Genomic DNA, 19812 nt, shown 5'->3' on the forward strand with positions numbered 1-19812 from the left:
TTTTAAAGTAACATGTAAATTATCTTCTATATCGTGATATATTTTAATTGAATGTTTAATTTTAGTTTGAGTTAATTTAACTCAATAAAAGTTAATATCTTAACTAAAATAGAATAAAGTTAACATCTTAATTACAAAATGACCCTTCTATATATATAATAATTGCTATAATTATCTTTTCTAGTGTCAAAATTGTAACAAAAAAATTATACATACACAAAATATCAGTCACTCACATCTTTATATATAACTACATACATTATTTCATATATTTTTAATACATATTTTAGAATTAACATATATTTACACAAATGATTAATTTAATAACTAATTTTTAATTTACATTATACACCAAAAATAGTTTAATATAATTCAATTATTGTTAAGGTTGCAACTCACAATCTTTCCTTCTCTCAAAACCATTATCTATGTTTCTAAGTAAATGATAAACATAGTTTGGTTAACTTTGTTCCATCATTATGTCGTTTCAATCATATTGATTATCGTCACTGTTAATCTCTCAATAATTATCAATTTTTGCTAGTTAATATTCGTTAAAATTTTGATCTATTGGAATATTAATATAGGTTAAAGGATAGAGTTAACATCTTAATTAAAAAATAATTCTATTTTAATTAAGATGTTAACTCTTATTGGATTAAATTAACTCAAATTAAAACTAAAATTCAATTAAAATGTATCACATTATAGAGGATAATTTCCATGTTGTTTTAGAGGGAGTTGGGTAGAACTCACCATAAAATATTTATTCAAATATTTTAAATTTATCTTATTTAATATTTATCAATTATCGTTAAAATTATTAAATGGGGATAAGTATTGTTTTGGTCCCTCACGTTGAGGGTCAGAATCGAACCCGTCCCCGATCTAATTTTCGATTTAGAATCATCCTTAACGTCTTTTTTTCGTATTAAAATCGTCCTTTTTAATTTTTATTCCTAAACTACCCTTCCTTTTTAATAAAATTAAAATGAATTGCTGCAAAAATTATCCTCTAAACTAAATATTAAAAGTGACTGTTGCATGATTATTGTACTTACATTGATAAAATTTGTAGCTATATGAAGACGACACCTATCTTCTATATATGTAGAAGGATTTTTCTTTCTACACGCTAATAAGGCCCTTTATTTATTTGTCATTCTCAGATTGAATAGATGTACAAATTAAATAATTAATTGCCAATTTAAATTATCATTGTCCTTTTTATTATAAATATGTAAAGATATGATGATCATACTCATGCAAGAACTAATTTGGTCGGATGATCGTTTTTGTTCTTTCCTATTGAACCTAAAGGTAGTTAGATATATTTTGAACTGAACTAAATTATTTAACAATTTATAATTGGGAGTCACTCAAATAAAGATGCTGAAAATATTTTTTTATAAAGATATTTTTTAATAATTAAAATTTAATATATATAATTGATTAAATCGTGTTATTTTTATCAAAATTAGGCTAGACAAATTAATCTGACCGAAAAATAGCGAATCAAATCTTGAACTGATCTAAATTAATATTATTTTTTATAAAAAATATCTATAATACCCTATTATAGAAAATGATTAAAATACTTCTATTATATATATTAATTTTGAGAATCTTAAATTTTAGTCCTTTATTTTTCTATCGTATGATTAGGATTTAAAATTTTTAAAATTAATATATATATATATAATAAGAGTATTTTAATCATTTTTTATAATAAAAATATTATAATTATTTTTTATAAAAAAATAATATTAATTTAGACTAGTTCAAGATTTAATTCACTATTTTTTCGATTAAATTAATTTGTCTAATCTAATTTTAACAAAAATAACATAATTTAATCAATTATATATGTTAAATTTTAATTACTAAAAAATATTTAAAAAAAAAATATTTTAGATATCTTTATCTAAATAAGTCCTTTCTAATTTCATCTCTAATGAAACATCATCTCTTCATTGAAGCAAGGACATATACACAAGTTGGATATAAATATATTATTCTGTTACCTAACATCTGTTTGGTTAATTTAACTCAATAGCTGGGTTAACCAACGTTAGTTAGACAAGGTTTGTATAAGGTTCCACCTCACTCTTTTTCAAAGTGTGATTATTCACTCTCTCTGTTTCCACTTCTCCAGATCATCAAGTTCCTTCGTCATCGCTGAGCACTCTCTGACAATGTCTAAACAAAGGTAGCTATTACTACTTAATATCCTCTCTATATATTATCATATCTTCTGATCTATCTCCTATAAGTTTTTCATATATATATGATTTATAGGTTGGAAGGCAAGGTGGCAATAGTGACCGGAGGAGCAAGTGGAATAGGAGCAGAAGCAGTGAGGGTATTTGTGGAAAACGGTGCGTTTGTAGTTGTAGCAGATGTTCAAGACGAGCTCGGTCACCACCTTGCAAGTTCCATTGGCTTGTTAGAGAAGGTGAGTTACCGCCACTGCGACATCAGAGACGAGAAACAAGTTGAAGAAACCGTGGCTTTCGCGGTGGAGAAATACGGAAGCCTAGACATCATGTTCAGCAACGCTGGAATTGCAGGCTCTATCTCTAACATACTTGATTTAGATCTGAACGATTTTGACAACGCCATGGCTGTGAATCTTCGCGGAGCAGCAGCGTGCATCAAGCATGCTGCACGTGTCATGGTGGCAAGAAGGACACGTGGATCCATAATATGCACAGGGAGTGTGGTTGCTTCGGTTGGTATTGGCGCAGCTGCTGGTGTTAGTTATACTGCATCCAAACACGGCCTTATAGGACTTGTGCGTTCGGCGTGTGGTGAGCTTGGCCGTTACGGGATCAGAGTGAATTCGGTTTCACCATATGTTGTGGCCACGCCTCTTGTGTGTAGAGCGCTGAATGTGGAGGCAAGTGAAGTTGAAAGTGCTGGTGGTGTTGGTACCAGTTTGCGGGGGATTGTGTTGAAGCCAATACATGTTGCGGAAGCAGCTTTGTTTCTTGCTTCTGATGAATCTGCTTACATTAGTGGACATGATTTGACCGTTGACGGAGGTTTCTTGGCCGTTAATCGCGGTATTGAACTCTCCCTAGCTAGCTTCAAAACTAAATGATATATGATTAGATGGAGTACTGTGACCCCGTGATTTTGTATTTTACTATTTTTAAATTATCATTTAATCTACGTCATTTTAATAAGGTGTTTACTTTAGTATAATAACTAATTTATACTTACCATAAATAAATAAACGAATAAATAATTGCGCACCCGACATTAATACTACTATTTTTCATAAGTCAAAAGTTAAAAAAAGCTACTTCTAGAGTTTCCAAACGGGCCCTAAGTCTAACAAAAACTACATTCACCCACTGGAGCGTGATAACACTCAACCATTTCCAAAGCGCGCTCTCACTCACCATTATAGAAGACCTTTCTTCTTCACGTGCCTCATTCTTCTCCTCCTCTTCCTTCTTTTTTTTTCTTTTTCTTTGCGTTTTTCCTCCTTTTCCTTTGCGTGTTTCATCTTCATCGTTACTGTTGTTGCTGCTGCATTTTTGTCTTCTTCTCTTTCTATTGATTTTGCAACATTATATATTTTTTTCTTCTTTATTTTATTTTTTCTCCTAAGATGAATTATAAGAAAACGAAATAAGAAGATGAAGAAGATGAAGTTGAAAAAGATGAGGAGGAGGAAGATGAAGAGTTTTGAATTATGCAGAACTTATCAGAATAAAAATACACCAAAAAATTCTTATAATACACTCAAATATCTTCGTGTTACATCCAAATATCTTCGTGTTACACCCAAATTTGCTGCAAATACAGAAAAATATTTTTTCTAGTATTGCATTTTTTTCTTCTTTTTTTTTTCTTATTTCTTTCTTTCTTTTAGTTAAATGAATGTAAGTTCATCTTCTTTCAAGTAATTTTGCAGCATTATGTGTTTTTTCTTCTTCTTTGTTTATTTTTTTGTTTTTATTCTTATTAAAAAAGTAAAATAAGAAGAAACTTGAGAAAGTAAAATAAAAAGGAAAAAATGAATAAGAAAAAAAAAAGAAGAAGATGGTGATGATGATTAAAAAAAAAAAAAGAAAACCAGTAGAAGATGAGGAAGAGGAAGATGAAGAGTATTGAATTATGCAGAACTTATCAGAATAAAAATACATCTAAAAATTCTTAAAATACACCCAAATATCTTCGTATTACACCCAAATATCTTTGTGCTACACCCAAATTTACTGCAGAAAAATGTTTTCTCTAATGCTATATTTTTTCTTCTGAATTGAACCACATCTTAGCCACTTGATTGGATTCAAAACAATAATCAATTTCGTTCTGGTTCAATTAACAATCTGAACCTCAATTATTTATTATCTTCAACAACAAGATAACTGATGATGGAGGAAAAAGAGAAAAAGAAAAGAAAAAAAGAAATTCCAATGAAAAAAGAAGGAGGAAGAGGTGGTGTTGATGACGACGATAACAAGAGAAAAAAATTACCAAGAAGAAGAAGCACGGAAAAAGAAGAGGCACGGACAAAAAAGTGAAAGCGCATGAATATAAATGACTTGTACGAAAAACACTTGTAAGTGGAGAATAACTCTTTTCCAATATATAAAATTAAAATCAAATCTTAACTTAATAATTTCAATAAAAAAATCAAAATTAAATTTTCAGAATACAAATTAGAAATTTGTTTATCTTCTCTTCTGATCTGTTATTTTTAGGAGGAGATCATGATTCCAATACAAATACAATTGAGAATATCATAATTTTCTGAAAAAATTTTCATCTCTTAACACTACCTAAGATTAAAATCCCTCACTTCCAGCAATATTATAATCTGTCGCTTGCGTGCGTGTGAATATTATAATTTTGTTAGTCAAAATAAGCAGCTTAAAAGATCAACGTTAATGTAATTAGCCAAAACTTAATGAAACTTTAGATTCATTTTCATGATCTAAATGGCAAGACTGTAATCTACAAATAAGCATTTGATGATCCTCATCCAAAATAAAATCAAAAGAAAATGACATCAAAGAACACCCTTTTCCTCCAACAGTGTTTTCTTCTTCTGACTCTGTTCTGCTCTCCCTGCATCCAATGCAAAGAAGCAGTGCAACCCCACAGGACAAAAAAAAACTCCTTCAAATAAAAAATGACATCAACAACTCCTACGTGCTGGCTTCATGGAACTCCGATGAGGATTGTACCTTGACATTGGCAATTCAATTCAATCTTAGTTTCTTTGAATTTATCTAATATTTATGAATCATTGTTCATTGATATACTCATCCATGCCAGTCGCCGTCATGAAAGAGTAAAGTCGCGTGTTTCTTTTTCTTTTTCTGAGTAGGTTAAGATTTTATTTTAATTTTGTTTAATGTAAAAAATATTTTGATCATGATAATAAAAAGGTTATTTAATTTTATAAGAAAATTGATCATATGATTATTTATAAGAATATTTTGGTATATTTATTGATATAATACTTTAAAAAAATACAATCTACATGGTAATATTTTATTTGTTTATTTTTTTATCGTATTGATATGTATAAATTAGTTATTTTTTTATAAACAAACATCTTTTAATAAATTCAATACCTAAACAAAAATAGCCAATGAGTTATAGTTCAAATGACATAGTCTCTTCATATTCATTTAAGAGGTTGCGGGTTCGAGTCTCCTATCTTTAGTAAAAAAAAATACCTAAACAAAAATGATAACTAACTAATGTTTTTTATTTTTGTATATTTAAATCAATTTTAACTAATTATTTATTTGTTTATACTAAAAATATTAACTTCTAACATTTTTATACGTTGTAACATAAATTATTGATAAAAAATAAAATTTAAAATTTTTTTTTTTTATACATAATTGTGTAAATATAAATTTTTCTATTGAATGAAGCCGTATTCTTTCTAGCATAGTAGCAATGTAGCGTATAGGACTATGGGAGTGGAACGGGAGCATGATCTCATACATTTTTTTTTTTTATTTTGGTCCAGCGGATTAGACAGTCCCAATTTTAGACATTTGATCTCATACATTTTAATTTATTCTCCAATTTGGATGGGCCTAGCCCTTAACTAAAAGTTGGGTGTTCCAAAGAATTGATGTCAATTCTAAATTTACCAAAAACGCCGGCAATTACGAAGGTGCGGGTCGGATTTGTGCGGCCAACACCAAAAAATGATGCACAAATATTCATATCATAAGCATTTTAAAATTTATAATTCTCACAAATAAAAATAGATAGAGTTATTAATTTTGATTCATGGATAAATATTATAATACAGATTATTCATACCCAACCCCAAAATATAAGTCAAGTCCGATGCGGTTAAAAGGCCCAATCCAGTAGGACGGTCTCGTCTACATATCCGACCTCTTCTAAAAGGTCGAAATAGATTAACACAGGCAGCTCGTATGTAACTAAGTGAGTAACTGCCTTCTAAAATCTCTCACCCACTTCTAAAAGGGAGATCTCAACAACCTTAAGATAAATGGATGGTTATCCACCATCAGAAGTGGAACTATTTCAGCGGTGGTTATTGGTTCGTCACTTATAAATACACTGACATACTCAAGTAAACTTAAGTTTCAATACTATAAACTTGCTTAACCCCTTGCTGACTTAGGCATCGGAGTGTCTTGCAGGTACCACCCCTACTCAAACGCATTAGTACAACTCGGACGGCGGCTCCCAGACGTGAACAAGTTGGAGACCCCCATCTTCCAACGTCTGGGCCTCACACACAAGCCCAACCATAATTTGGTTTCAGGTAATCCACGGAACATTGGCGCCGTTGCCGGGGACCTGGAGATCGACGCTCAATGGTGGACGACCAACGTGAAGATGGACATACTGCGTCTGAATCAGATCAAGAAGATCAGGATGTAGTCAACAACGACCAAGCCTTAATGATACCCCAGCCAAGAATGGAGGAGCCGCATGGGGAGGGGCCCCTCCGATAATCAAAGGAGAATCCCATCTGAAATTCGCCTCCCCGAAGGAGAGAGACAGCCTCACGGTAACGACCTCATGGGGTGGTTAAAAGGGCATCAAGACCGACTTGAGCAGATGGAACAGGAGTTAGAACGACAGCGTGAAGCAGAGAGAAGCTTGAAGAGAGAGATCAAGAGGCGAAGGGAGCTAGAGGATAAGCTCTCGAAGCTAGAATCCAATCTCCGGAACAAGGATTCCCGCATGACTCGGGAAGACAGCCCTCTGGGGGGAGAGGATCCATTCACGGAGGATATCATGCGGGCTAAAATCTCCAGAAACTTTAAAAGCCCTGACATAAACCTATATGATGGAACAACTGACTCAAAACATCATCTGAGCAACTTTAAGAGTCGGATGTATTTAGCAGACGCTTCAGACGCTACTCGCTGCAAGGCCTTTCTGACAACGTTAACCAAAGTAGCCATGAAGTGGTTCGACAGCTTGCCCCCTAGGTCGGTATCCAACTTTGATGATCTTTCACACAAATTCCTTACCAGATTTTCCATCCAAAAAGACAAGATCAAGCACACACCCAGTCTACTCGGTGTGAAACAGGAGGTTGGAGAACCCTGAGAAAATACATGGAAAGATTTAACAAAGCGTGCTTGGAAATTTAAGACTTGCCCACTGAGGCGGTGATAATGGGACTTGTTAATGGTATCCGAGAAGGACCCTTCTTCCAGTCCATATCAAAGAGACACCCAACTTCCTTAAGTGATGTACAAGAACGAGCTAAAAAGTACATCAATATGGAAGAAAATGTCAGGTTACGAGAACCAAACTGGTGACTTGGGAACCCCCACCAGCCAAAGGAAAAGGAGAAGGAGACCAAGAGAAAGGATGAAGTCGGACCTGAGAAGCCCAGAAGATATCACACTTATACTCCTCTACGAGTTTTTCTAGTGGATGTCTACAAGAAAATCTGCTATACTGAAAAGCTTTCTCCCCACGTCCCATTAAAAACAAAAAGGGTGGAAGCTGTAATGATACTGCGAGTATCACAAACTATATAAGCACTCCACAAATGATTGCTACAACCTAAAAAATGTGATAGAAAAGCTGGCCAGGGAAGGTCGGCTAGATAGATATCTCATGGAAAGGTCGGACAATCATGGGAAAAAGAAGAGAGATGAGGAAGACCATGATCGGAGAGGTCCGCCCCTGCAGACTCCAGAACGACATATTCATATGATATCAGGAGGATTTGCTGGAGGGGGGCTAACCAAATTGTCTTGAAAAAGACATCTGAAAGAGGTCTATCAAGTCGGGAGTGATGGACCCGACCTCCCAACCATCTCTTTCACCAAAGAAGATGGACAGGGAGTCATACCCGGGCATGACAACCCGGTGGTAATTACAATGATCCTCGCCAATGCTCATCTACACAGAATCCTGGTAGATCAAGGGAGTTCAGCTGACATATTATTCAAGCCGGCATTTGATAAATTGGGGCTAGACGAAGAAGAGCTCAAAGCCTACTCGGATACACTCTTCGGGTTAGGAGACGCTCCTATCACACCACTAGGCTTCATCTCCCTACACACAACTTTTGGAAGGGGGCTGAAGTCTAAAACTTTAAGCATCGACTTCATTGTTGTTGATGTAGCCTCCGCTTATAATGCCTTGATAGGCCGGACGACGCTAAATCAGTTGGGAGCGGTTGTTTCCACCCCTCACCTCTGCATGAAGTTCCCAACACAGGAAGGGATTGCTACGATCAGGGAAGACCAGAAGCTGGCGAGAAAGTGCTACAATGAGAGCCTAAACCTAAGGAGTAAAGGCAAGGAAGTCAATACAATTGAACTCGGCGGAGTCCGAGTAAGAGAAGAACTACGACCACAGCCCGAAGGAAAAACGGAAGAAGTCCAGATTGGGCAGGAGGTCAGAAAAACTACCAATATAGGAGCTAATCTAGCAGAGGACCTGAAGTAGAAACTCGTAAAGCTCTTACAAGAAAACTCCGACCTCTTTGCCTGGAAAGCCTCCGACATGCCTAGGATAGACCCCGAGCTTATATCACACAGGTTAGCTATTTACCCGGGATCTCAATCTGTCCAACAGAGGAGACGAAAGCTCGGACCAGAACGAGCCCAAGTGGTCGAAAAACAAGTACAAGCCTTGTCAGAGGCAGGGTTTATCCGAGAAGTCAAGTACCAGGCCTAGTTAGCAAATGTGGTGCTGGTTAAGAAGCAAAATAGGAAGTGGAGGATGTGCGTCGACTATACCGACATCAATAAAGCATATCCAAAAGACCCATATCCTCTACCCAATATTGATGCCCTAGTAGATTCCAGCTCGGGATATCAATATTTGTCATTCATGGATGCCTACTCAGGATATAACTAAATTCCGATGTACAAGCCGGATCAGGAGAAGACATCCTTCATCACCCCCAGAGCTAACTATTGCTATGTGGTCATGCCCTTCGGATTAAAAAACACAGGGGCCACATATCAAAGGTTGATGAACAAGGTGTTCGCACCTCACATTGGAAACTTAATGGAAGTATATGTGGATGACATGTTGGTAAAGACCAAGGATGAGGCTGCCCTTCTGACCGACCTCTCACAAGTCTTCGACACCATATGAGGGCACGGGATGAGGTTAAATCTCACCAAGTGCACTTTTACAGTGGAAGTTAGAAAATTTCTAGGATTCATGCTAACACAAAGGGGAATTGAAGCCAACCCCGATAAGTGCTGAGCAATCCTAGAAATGAAAAGTCCGACCTGTTTAAAGAAAGTCCAGCAACTGAATGGCTGGCTTGCAGCCTTATCTAGATTTTTGGCGGGATCAACATTAAGATCCTTACCGCTTTTCTTGCTACTTAGAAAAGGATGTCAATTTGAATGGACCCCTGAATGCAAAGAGGCTTTTTAGGATTTCAAAAGGTTTTTGAGTCAACCTCCTGTCCTTACTAGGCCAAAAGCAGAAGAAGAACTCGTATTGTATTTAGCTGTCGCTGAGAAGGCTGTGGCATCAGTATTAATACGAGAGGATGAGGTCGGACAGCACCCTATCTACTTCACTAGCAAGGTATTACAAGACCCCAAATTCAGGTACCAAAAACCTGAAAAGTTTGCATATGCCTTAATCGTAACATCAAGAAGGCTCCGGCCTTACTTTCAAGCCCACACCATCAGAGTTCGAATAAACCAGCCCATGAAGCAAATCTTTCAAAAAATAGATATTGCGGGCAGAATGGTTCAATGGACTATAGAGCTATCCGAGTTCAACCTGTAATACGAAACTCGGACAGCAATCAAAGCCCAATGTCTCACCGACTTTGTCGCAGAATACACAGGCGATCAGAGTGAAACCTCCACGACCTGGGAGGTCTATGTAGACGGATTCTCTAATAAGGACGGAAGTGGAGCTGGCATAATACTGGTCAATGAAGAAGATACTCAAATAAAGGTGTCCTTGAAATTTGAGTTCCACGCCTCCAACAACCAGGCCAAATACGAAGCTCTGATCGCAGGGCTAAAACTTGCTAAGGAAGTCGGTGCTAATAAGGTAATAATCTTCAGCGACTCTCAAGTAGTAACTCCTCAAATTAATGGAGAGTACCAAGCAAAAGATCCCAAAATGAAAAAGTACTTAGAAAAAATGCTTGAGCATCTCAGAAAATTCTCAAAAATTGAGGTTAGGCACATAACTCGGGAATTCAATAGCTGAGTTGATGCCCTCTCCAAGCAAGCAAGTACCAAGCCAGGAGGAAATAATAGAAGCTTGATACAAAAAATCCTCCAGGAGCCCACATCCATAAGGATAGACAGCAAAGTGGACATCCTACCTGTCTCAGGCTTAAACTTGGAATGGATGACTCCTTTAGTCGAATATCTGAAATTCGGCATCCTTCCCGAGGAGCAAAAGGAGGCTCAGAAACTCAGAAGGGAAGTACAGAACTATACTTTGGTGTGAAATGTCATTTATAGAAGGGGAATATCTACACCATTGCTGAAGTGCGTCCCGACCTCCAAGACAAAAGAAATCCTGGAAGAAGTACACCATGGCATTTGCAGGAATCACCTTCGAGCAAGATCTCTAGCCAAAAAGGTGATACGAGCTGGGTTTTTTTGGCCGACTTTGCAAAAGGATGCTACCGACTTTGTTAAAAAGTGCCAACCTTGTCAGATGCACGCTAATTTTCACGTCACTCCTCTCGAAGAGCTCATCAGCATAACATCTTCCTGGCCCTTTGCGAAATGGGGTCTAGACCTACTTGGACCTTTTTCCCAAGCTCTAGGACAGGTTAAGTACTTGATTGTGGGAGTGGATTACTTCACCAAGTGGATAGAAGTAGAACTACTGGCCACTATCACGACACAAAGAAGTCAAAAATTCCTCTACAGGAACATAATCACCCAGTTCGGGATTCCTCACTCTATCACCACAAATAATGGCACCCAATTCACATATTCTATATTTAAAAGCCTGGTATCTAGCATGAAGATTAAGTATCAGTTCACCTTGGTGGAGCATCCTCAGGCCAACGGACAAGCTGAAGCTGCCAATAAAGTTATCTTGGCCGGATTAAAAAAGAGGCTGCAGGATGCAAAGAAAGCATGGGCTGAAGAGTTCCCTCAAGTGTTATGGGCTTATAGAACAACACCTCACTCCACAACTGGGGAAACGCCATTCAGACTTGCCTATGGGATAAAAGCCATGATCCCAGTAGAGATCAATGAGCAAAGTCCAACGGTGAGATTCTATGATGAGGTTGACAATATCCAAGCCCAAAAAGAAGAGCTCGAGCTACTCCCCGAAGTCCAAGAACAAGCACAAATAAGACAAGTAGCGCTAAAGAAAAGGATGGAAATAAGGTATTACCTAAAAGTCATTCGAAGAAGTTTCGCTACTAACGACTTAGTCCTCATTCGAAATGACATCGGAGTAAACAAGTCGGGAGAAGGGAAGCTCACTGCAAACTGGAAAGGACCATTCAAGATAACTGAAGTCTTGGGAAAGGGTTACTACAAAGTGTCCGACTTAAACAGAACCGAGTTCCCGAGGTCATGTCATGCTTGCAACTTGAAAATATATTATAGCTAGAAGCGTACCCCGTTTCCTGATGTACTCTTTTTCCCGACTTCATGGTTTTTTTCCCGAAGAGGGTTTTTCTGAAGGGGGTTTTAACGAGGCATCAAAGCGGGGGTTAGGGGCATGAAAATTATTCCCTTAGTAGCCAAAGCACCTTTGTAAAGTCAGACTTTATTAATGATATACTCCTTTTTTAAACTTTTCATTATTATTACTACGATACTCACCGATTTAAGCTCTAAAAAGCGCAAAAATCTGTTGCCCGACCTAAGTGGTCGGCAAGATAAAGCGACGAGGTACAAGTCGGTGTAAAGAGGTTATAAAAAGACAATCATAATAACTCGGTGATGAAAAGGCAAACGACTTACATGTTGAAAAGCGCCCGAGTAGAACAAAATGCATAGCAAACCTAAGTCATGAAAACGATTCAAAAGGGTAGAAACAAATTGAACATTTACGCCCAATTAATAGAAAATGGAAAAGTCTTTGGAAGGTTGCTACATAAAAGTTTTTATAAAAAACTTTGGGAAATAAAAGGCCTTTAGAAACCATTTGGCTAGAGGTCCCCATAAAAAGCATTGCAAGAGGCCTTCATAAAATTTTACAAAGCTAAGGGACATCAAACAGAAATATTGTCCCCACCAAAAAAACCTTGTAAAACAATAAAATATCTATCATACCAGCATTTACGAATATAAGAAACAACTACTTTGTTAAGTATCCCACGAAAGGGACTAAACATCCAGAAAAAGCGGTTGTTAAAGACCCTTTTAAAGGATCCAAACTTAGAAAGCGAAAGCAAAAAATATCCAGAACATACATAAAAATTGTTCATAAAAGAAGGTCCCACAGATCGGGCCTTAACATAAATATTACTTGGGGCCTGAGAGAGGGTTGGGATCATCAACAGGAGAAGGGGTCAGGTCAACCACGGGAGTCGGAGGAGTCGGAGGAACCTCTTCGGCAGCAGAGGTCGGAACAACATCAGCTTGGACAGAAGAGCTCGGCCATAACTCTTCGGATGCAATAACCTCACGAGGAGGAGACTCAATGATGCGCTGCCCCGCAGTTTTCAACTCGGAATCAGTAAGGGGTGAGGTGGAAAAACAATCTCCCCATCAATAACCACCTTGTTCGGGTGAAGGGGTGACAAATCCAAGTCGGTGGCCAAAACTCGGACTTGTTCCTTCAAAACCTCAAGCACTGGCTCGGTCCTAGGGGTGGCAGGAGTACCCGAACCCGCGGGCCACGACGCTACCATCCTCCGAGCCCCTCGCCGAGTCTTCATCTGCTGAACAGTGAACCCCTCGCTGTGTCACTGCGCTGCCGTCCTGCGCTACCGAACCTCTGCGCTGCCCTCTTTGTCGCCGTCTTCCTCCTCTAGTAACTGGTAAGTTGCCCCTTTCTCTATCTCATGCTCTCTATGCTGTCATATCTAAAGCTTGAGTGCATTAATATTGTCATATCTTAGTGAGGTTATATAACTATGTTTCTGTTCAGGTCTAGCATCACATGTATGTTCATTTGCAGGAACAATTTTAGTTTATGGGGCCGATTTTGTCACAGGATTAACTGTTCAAAAGAATAAACACTGTTTGGAGAAAATTGAGATCTTAAACTTCCTTTATTTTCTGTACTAAAAATTGAATACGAAGGGAAGACATTTTTTCTATCTCTGAATCTTTATATTTGTTCCTATTTTAGTTACCAAACACAGCCTTGATGAATTCATCCTTGATTCACACTGCATTATAACCATTAATTCATGATGGGTTAGTGTGTGGTTTTATTGAGTGAATTAGAGTATTATTCTTCTTTTTCATTCCTTTGAAGTCATATATTCAACCTGTGCAGAATACTTTGAAGTCATATATTCTTCTTGTATTATTGATATTAATTGAACTTTCAATTTGATAACAAACATATTCATCCTTGATTTTTAACCAAGTCCTAGTACCCCTCCCTGAGCTGCTCTAGTTCCTCCCTCAGCTCTATTTTATCTGAAAATAAATGGACGTAATTCTGCTCGGCCTTCTCCTTCAAGACCTCAACCATAGCACAAGAGGCTATCAGCTGCATCTCCCTCTCATGGGATTTGGAGAGCTCATCTTTCAGCCGGTCTCTTTCCTCTGTCAACCTTTTATCATCCTCTCGAAACATAGCCAACTGGCCTTGAAGAGCCTCCAAAGAGTGCTGAGTAGTACCCAAAGGAGTCTTCTCTAGTTCCTTGAGGAGAAAGGTACAAACCCCAGCAGTACAAATTTTTTCCCGGATCAAAACCTGAAGGTGAGTTTGGATGGAGGCATCATCCATAAAAATATAGCTATGGGGAAGAATGTGCCTCTCACTAAACTTCACCCCGTCGAAGCCAGTATCACCAACATTAAAAACACTAGCCTCTGAGGTCTTGCACTTTTTTGAAATAGGCTACGAGGAGGAAAGGACTGGAGGGGTAGGGACAAAAGGAGGAGGAGGAGGAGGAGGAGGAGGAGGTAGGAAGGGTTACCGACTTGGCAAGACCAGAAGAAGTCGCCCCCGCATCCGACTTCTGTGGAGAGGGAGTGGCCGATGTCCCACCTTCCTGCAACTGAGAAGCTCGGGCGTTCCTTTTCGCCTCCTACACTTTTTGATATGCCTTAGAGATGCCTTTCATCTTATCTGAAAAGGATAATTAGAAAGAGATTATCATACAAATCAGAAGAACAAATCGGAGAAACACGAAAGAAGTCATAAAATAAAAACAAAAGCTACCTAACTCGTTCCGGACAAAGCTCAGAGTTCCAAGAAGAAATTTCTTGGTATCAAGTTTTGAAGTCCATCCCGAAGCCTCTTGAAAACACTTAACCACAGCCTCCTCTACTTCATCCAAATCTATCAAATTGAACTTCTCTATAGGAGCCGCCTCTGCCTAGTATAGTTGGAAGCGGGGTTTATTATTTTCATTTAGAAAAAATGGGTGATGGCCTTCAACGGCTCAGACTTTGAAAAGGAAATTTTTAAAATCATGGAACGACTCATCAAAAATGGAGAACACCTTCCGACCTTGGATAGCTCGGAAGGAGACCTACTGCTGTTTGTTTTGGGCTATAAAAGGTCTGATCAAGTGAAAAAGATAGAAAAAGACTCTCAAAGAGATCAAAAAATCAAGTTCACGGCTAACAAGCTATTAAATTTTGATGAAACCCCAAGAATTGGGGTGGAGTTGGGAAGGGGCCACCCTATAGTGAGACAACACCTCCATTATCTCTTTTTGAAAAAGGGAAAGTAAGCCCTAGACGAGTAAACAGGCAGTCATACATGAAAAGAAAATGGGATTCTGACTCGGTCATCCTCCCACACCAAACTCAATCCTCAGGGTCTGGGGCAATTATTTCGTACTTAGCTTCTTCCTCAATAGAATTACAGATTCTATGATGCTTACAAAGTTCTTCTATGAAAACACTATCAACGAAAGGATTGGATATGAGAACAGAGGAATCTACCCATCGCAACAACTCTTCAGAAATCCGGAAAGACATTTTGAAAAACAAAGGTCGAAAATATAAGAAGGAATACCTACATTACACAAAGAAAAGAAATCATCAAAAACAAAGTTGAACAGGAAAGATTTCCTTTTAGCAAAACAGGAACCGTCAACAGTCTTAAAAGAGACAATCTTTTAGAAAAAAGAAAGCGTGCAAAGTCTCAAAAGTTTCTTAATACTGTATAGCGACAAAAATTACAATGAAAGTACACAAAGTTTACTAAAAAAAACACCCAAATTGCTTACCAAAGTAATAAAATGCGTGGATGAAGAAGAAAGTGAGAGAAAGTTCAAAGAGAAGACGAAAAAGAAGAAAGAGAAAGAGGGGAAAAGTATTTGTAAGACACCAGGGGCATAACTATAAAATAGTCCACTCATTAAAGAGGTGCACCGTTACCAATGTAACCACCCTCCACGTGCCAAAATTGAAAAGCCAACAGACGCGATGATTGACAACCTGAGATCACATCGTTTTCAATTCAAATCACGTCAGTTACACGACTTGAAGAGGAGCTGCCGACTTAAGCATCTCCGACCTCATCTAATACTCGAATCCGACTCAAAGGAAGAGATCAATTTCAAGTAGGGGCACTGTTCATACCCTGAACCAAAATATAAGCCAGGCTGAATGCGGTTAAAAGGCCTAATCCAGTAGGACGGCCTCGTCTACATATTCGATCTCTTAGAAGAGGTCGGAATAGATTAACACAGGCAGCTCGCACGTAACTAAGTGAGTAACTGTCTTAGCTTCTAGAATCTCTCACCCACTTCTAGAAGGGAGATCTCAACAACCCTAAGATAAAGGGACGGTTATCCACCTTCAGAAGTGGAACTACTTCAGCGGTGGTTATTGGTTCGTCCCCTATAAATACACTGACACACTCAGGTAAACTTAAGTTTCAATACTCTAAACTTGCTTAACCCCTTGCTGACTTAGGCATCGGAGTGTCTTGCAGGTATCACCCCTACTCAAACGCATTAGTACAATTCGGACGGCAGCTCCCAAACGTGAACAAGTCGAAAATCCCCATCCTCTAACATTTGGGCTTCACACACAAACCCAACCATCATCCAGTTTCAAGTAACCCACATAACATAGATAATTTGCTTCACTGTCCTTTTTTTATTTCTTCTTCAATATCCTTTTTAATGAAATGGTAAGTAGAGGAAAAAAATTTTCATTATTCAGGAGAAAAAACTAAGTATTGGTTTCTTTTTTTTTTTTTTATTAAAACCAACTTTGATCAAGTTGGGTACTTTTAGTAAAAAACATCTCTCATCAAGGACACTATTAAAACTTGGGGAGTTCTCTGGTGACCAAGATAGTAGTGACCAAGGATGGCCAAAGATTGACCTACAAATAAGAGGTTGACATGTGAAATGGTTGATTATAAGAAAAATTATTTTAAAGATATACTTTTGTGAATTACATTAATGTAAGCGAATTATAATTTTCACAAATTTTCAAAAAAAATTTTGTGGACCTTCGACAATTTAGATAAAAAAAATGGGAAAAGCTAAATTATAAGAAAAAAAGAAAAATATAAATACACCAAAAAAAAGGATAAACAAAAAAGTTGTGCAGTTAATAAAAATGAAAAACTAAGTATAAAAAATAAAAAAGCTCTGCAGTTAATAAAAATAAATAAACCAAGTATACACACATAATGGCCACATTTTTGTGCAAGTATTTGGATTATTTTTGTCGTATACATTTATTTAAAAAATAATCAATCAAAAAATTAAATTAAAAAAATAAAATAAACTCAATTACAAATTTTAATTATAAAAAATTAATTAAGAGATATAACTAATATATAATAGAAACCAAATTATCAATATAAATATTTGAATAGAAAAAAATAAATTTAAAACTTCATAATATGACAAATTTTGATTATATTCTCAATTATCATATTATTATATTCATGGTGCTAGCAAAGAATATAATAATATTCCATTTGAATTTATATAATTATTTATTTTATCTAATCAAAATAATAATTAAATGATTATTTACCAAGGATTATAACACTCGTTAGTGTGTGACCCCATAGGTTCAATACTAAGCGGGTAGTAAATTAGTCATACTAAATTTACTAATCAAGGTTGGCGTCTAGCAACGCTCCTTGAATAGTATGAAGTAATAATATTTTTACTAAGAACCCAAGATGAACAAAAAATACAACTCCTTCCATCTTTTCAGCTCTTGGCTAACTTTTAGAGTACGGTTTAATTGTCAAACTCTAACTTGTTACCATTATTATAATGAATTATGAATGACTTAAGAAACTCATTTCTTAATTCATTCAAACCCCTTGGCCAAGGCATTGTTTATTCCATTCATTATAATCGTAGAGCTCAAACTCATTACCATAGTTGATAGATTCCATTTTGACTAATCATTAATTCTACAAGTATTTAAATCATACCCAATGTCCATTCAACTAACACCGTAGGGTGTTAGGTGTCCGGAATCAAAGTATAACAAATACATTGTCAATTACTATGATAGTCGCAGGTCAAAGAAAAATTATAATATTATGTTCATCATAAGAATATCCTATTGACAAATATACGGTAACTATAACCATTAGGAATTCTTAGAGTGAGTCAGTTCAATGGTTATATCTCTATATATACCATTTATATATATAATTTAATAAATGAGATCTATTAATCTTCATCCAATGAAGACTATTATATATATATTAATCTATCCGAATCACTAATGTCCCATTTTTAGTGATTCTACGATTAAGAACAATTTAAATTAAAAGTACTCAAAAAAACGTATATCTCATTATTACGATCTCTATCGTATTTATTCGTTTCTAATTTTAATTAAGGACACTATCATAAATTATAAAAGTTTATTCTTATAAAAAGAAATAATAATAATAATAATTCACAATAGTATTTTGTTGGACATACACACTTATCTCCAACACTTATTATAATCAATCATTCCACATGTCAACATCTTATTTGTAGGTCAATCTTTGGCCATCCTTGGCCACTATTACCTTGGTCACCAGATAATTCCCCTTAAAACTTATCATTATATATATGTCATGTTATATGTTGCCTGTGACAAATTGAGGATGGTTAGTGGCTCTGGCCATTTGTCTAATTGTAGTTAATAGGACTATTCCTATATTTATAGTTAATCGGTAACTCTATGTGTGCTTGACAACGGATTTGGAATAGGAGTTGTATCAGTTGATATGGCAATTTATTTTCTTTGTCGAAGCATCTTCCGATAAATTGCACGTCTTCTAGCTAGGTGTTGTTGTCACTTATATTCTATCTTCTTTGCCTAGCATATTCTGTCCAAGTGGGCTCGAAGTCGCCATGATGGTTGATTTATTGAATTTTTCATTTCTATTTGCCTATCAGAACATAATGTAAGAAGACGACAGTTTTTATAATCTTACTTTATGATTGAAAGTGAGCAATTTTTTAAATTTCTCTCACGATTGAAAATGAAGCAGTTATATAATTCTCTCGTTGGTTAATACAAAATTTAAAAAACGTGAGTACGCAATTGAATATGTAATTTTAGATTATAAAAACAAGAGTAAAATAGAAAAAAAAATTGGATATTAAATTCCTCTATCCACTTCATATATTGTTATAGATATGTACTCCACGGAGAGATAAGGATGCCAAATGTGCGATGTATAGATAGACATTTTAAAAATGATGATTAGTATCGTTTACCGAACGCGAGAATGCCTTGCTTTGTAAATACATTGAAACATAAATTGGGCCGCTAGGTACCGTGGCGCTCAATAATAGTACCAACTACTATACCAACCAATTGTTACATTGCCATAATATTAGTGTTGTACTTGTTGTTCACGGCTTCACGCACTTGTATAATCATATAGCATATCAATGCATTCTACTAGAAATATTTATGATTTTTTATTATTTTTATCTTTTTTTAAGTAATTATATAAAAAAAATAAAAAGTAAATGATTATAAATATTTTAAAAACTTTTATCAAAGTACTTTGGAACCCTATATGTATGTATGTATTATTATTGCTTTTTGGTAATGATCAAATATGAAAAGAGGCTATTGTCACATCTAAAATAGTTTTCACCAGTTCACCACACTTCTTTTATTTAATTTTTGTATATTCTTCTTAATATGCATGTATCCTTTATTAAATAAATTAGAAATAAAAAGAAGTAATTATTTATGACATAAAACTTTGGAGAAAATAAAATTA

The 19812-nt window shown here is 36.1% G+C and overlaps 1 protein-coding gene across 1 annotated transcript; it reads left to right on the forward strand.

The window, feature by feature from the left end:
• LOC107646041 (short-chain dehydrogenase reductase 3b) lies at positions 2015-3219 on the forward strand. Its single transcript, XM_016350231.2, has 2 exons — positions 2015-2209; positions 2299-3219. Exons 1-2 carry the CDS (start codon positions 2196-2198, stop codon positions 3101-3103), a joined length of 819 nt encoding a protein of 272 aa, XP_016205717.1. The 5' UTR covers positions 2015-2195; the 3' UTR covers positions 3104-3219.

Source organism: Arachis ipaensis, chromosome B06 (genome assembly GCF_000816755.2).
Source record: "Arachis ipaensis cultivar K30076 chromosome B06, Araip1.1, whole genome shotgun sequence".
Classification (NCBI taxonomy): Eukaryota; Viridiplantae; Streptophyta; class Magnoliopsida; order Fabales; family Fabaceae; genus Arachis; species Arachis ipaensis.